Below are 1162 nucleotides of genomic sequence, written 5' to 3'. Positions count from 1 at the left end.
CCTGTTCTCACACTTCCTGCTGGTTCAGACACAGAGGAAGAAGAACAAGTACCATGAGGGACGTGAGACGAGTCCACAGGAGCTGACGGAGGCTGACGGGGAAGTTCTTCTGAAGCTGGGGAGGCTGGCGTTTGAACATCTGGAGAAAGGAAACATCATGTTTTACCAAGAAGACCTGGAGCAGTGTGGTCTTGATGTCAAAGAGGCCTCGGTGTACTCAGGACTTTGTACTGAGATCTTCAGAAGAGAGAGTGTGATCTTCCAGAAAACAGTCTATTGCTTTGTTCATCTGAGCGTTCAGGAGTTTCTGGCTGCAGTCTACATGTTCCACTGTTACACCAACAGGAAGACAGAGGTCCTGGAGAACTTCCTGGGAGAAGACTACAGTGACTCATCCCTGGATTTCTTCCTGAGGGCAGCCATGGAGAAATCTCTTGAAAGTAAAAACGGTCACCTGGACCTGTTTGTTCGCTTCCTTCATGGTCTCTCTCTAGAGTCCAACCAGAGACTCTTAGGAGGTCTGCTGGGTCAGACAGAGAACAGTCTAGAAGCCATCCAGAGAGCCATCAACAACCTGAAGAAGATGAATACTTATAAAACCTCTCCTGAAAGAAGCATCAACATCTTCCACTGTCTGATGGAGATGAAGGATCACTCAGTTCATCAGGAGATCCAAGAGTTCCTGAAGTCAAAGAACAGATCAGAGGAGAAACTCTCTGAGATCCACTGCTCAGCTCTGGCCTACATGCTGCAGATGTCAGAGGAGGTTCTGGAGGAGTTGGACCTGGAGAAGTTCAACACATCAGGGGAGGGACAACGGAGACTGATCCCAGCTGTGAGGAATTGCAGGAAGGCTGTGTAAGTCCAGACATGATGACGAACGTTATCACACAGAGTAGATTAGTCATTTAGTTCTTTGAATTAAAATAATCTAATTATTCTTAGTTTTACAATGAAAAAAACAGTTTTAAATGAACCAAAATGTTCAGTTGGTTGTGATTATTGCTGTTAAGTTGATGAAAAGGCCACATTATCATTGTTCATTCTTACAGTGTAATGATGGATGTAGCTGTTTTGTCCTTCTCTGTTATATATAGATATTATATAAACAACTTTGAGTCATTAATCATTATGGTGAAGAAATCTAAATTTTCTGTATGGA

The 1162-nt window shown here is 43.5% G+C and overlaps 1 protein-coding gene across 4 annotated transcripts in view; it reads left to right on the top strand.

Annotated features, from left to right (window-relative positions):
- Positions 1-12: 12 nt before the first annotated feature.
- Positions 13-1162, top strand: part of LOC111647320 (protein NLRC3-like) — a 6059-nt gene continuing 4909 nt past the window's right edge. For all 4 annotated transcript variants that reach the window (XM_087171307.1, XM_087171308.1, XM_087171309.1 and 1 more), the window contains exon 1: positions 13-858. In XM_087171307.1, coding sequence (XP_087027433.1) covers positions 158-858 — 701 coding nt within the window. In that variant the 5' untranslated portion in view covers positions 13-157. The remainder of the gene's footprint in view (positions 859-1162) is intronic.

The sequence above is a fragment of the Seriola lalandi genome, unplaced genomic scaffold (genome assembly GCF_002814215.2).
Source record: "Seriola lalandi dorsalis isolate HSWRI2012SDOR001 ecotype SW California unplaced genomic scaffold, Sedor1 jcf7180002054984, whole genome shotgun sequence".
Taxonomy (NCBI): domain Eukaryota; kingdom Metazoa; phylum Chordata; class Actinopteri; order Carangiformes; family Carangidae; genus Seriola; species Seriola lalandi.
The sequence above is the reverse complement of the archived record's forward strand: the minus strand, read 5'-3'. Positions and strand labels throughout refer to the sequence as shown.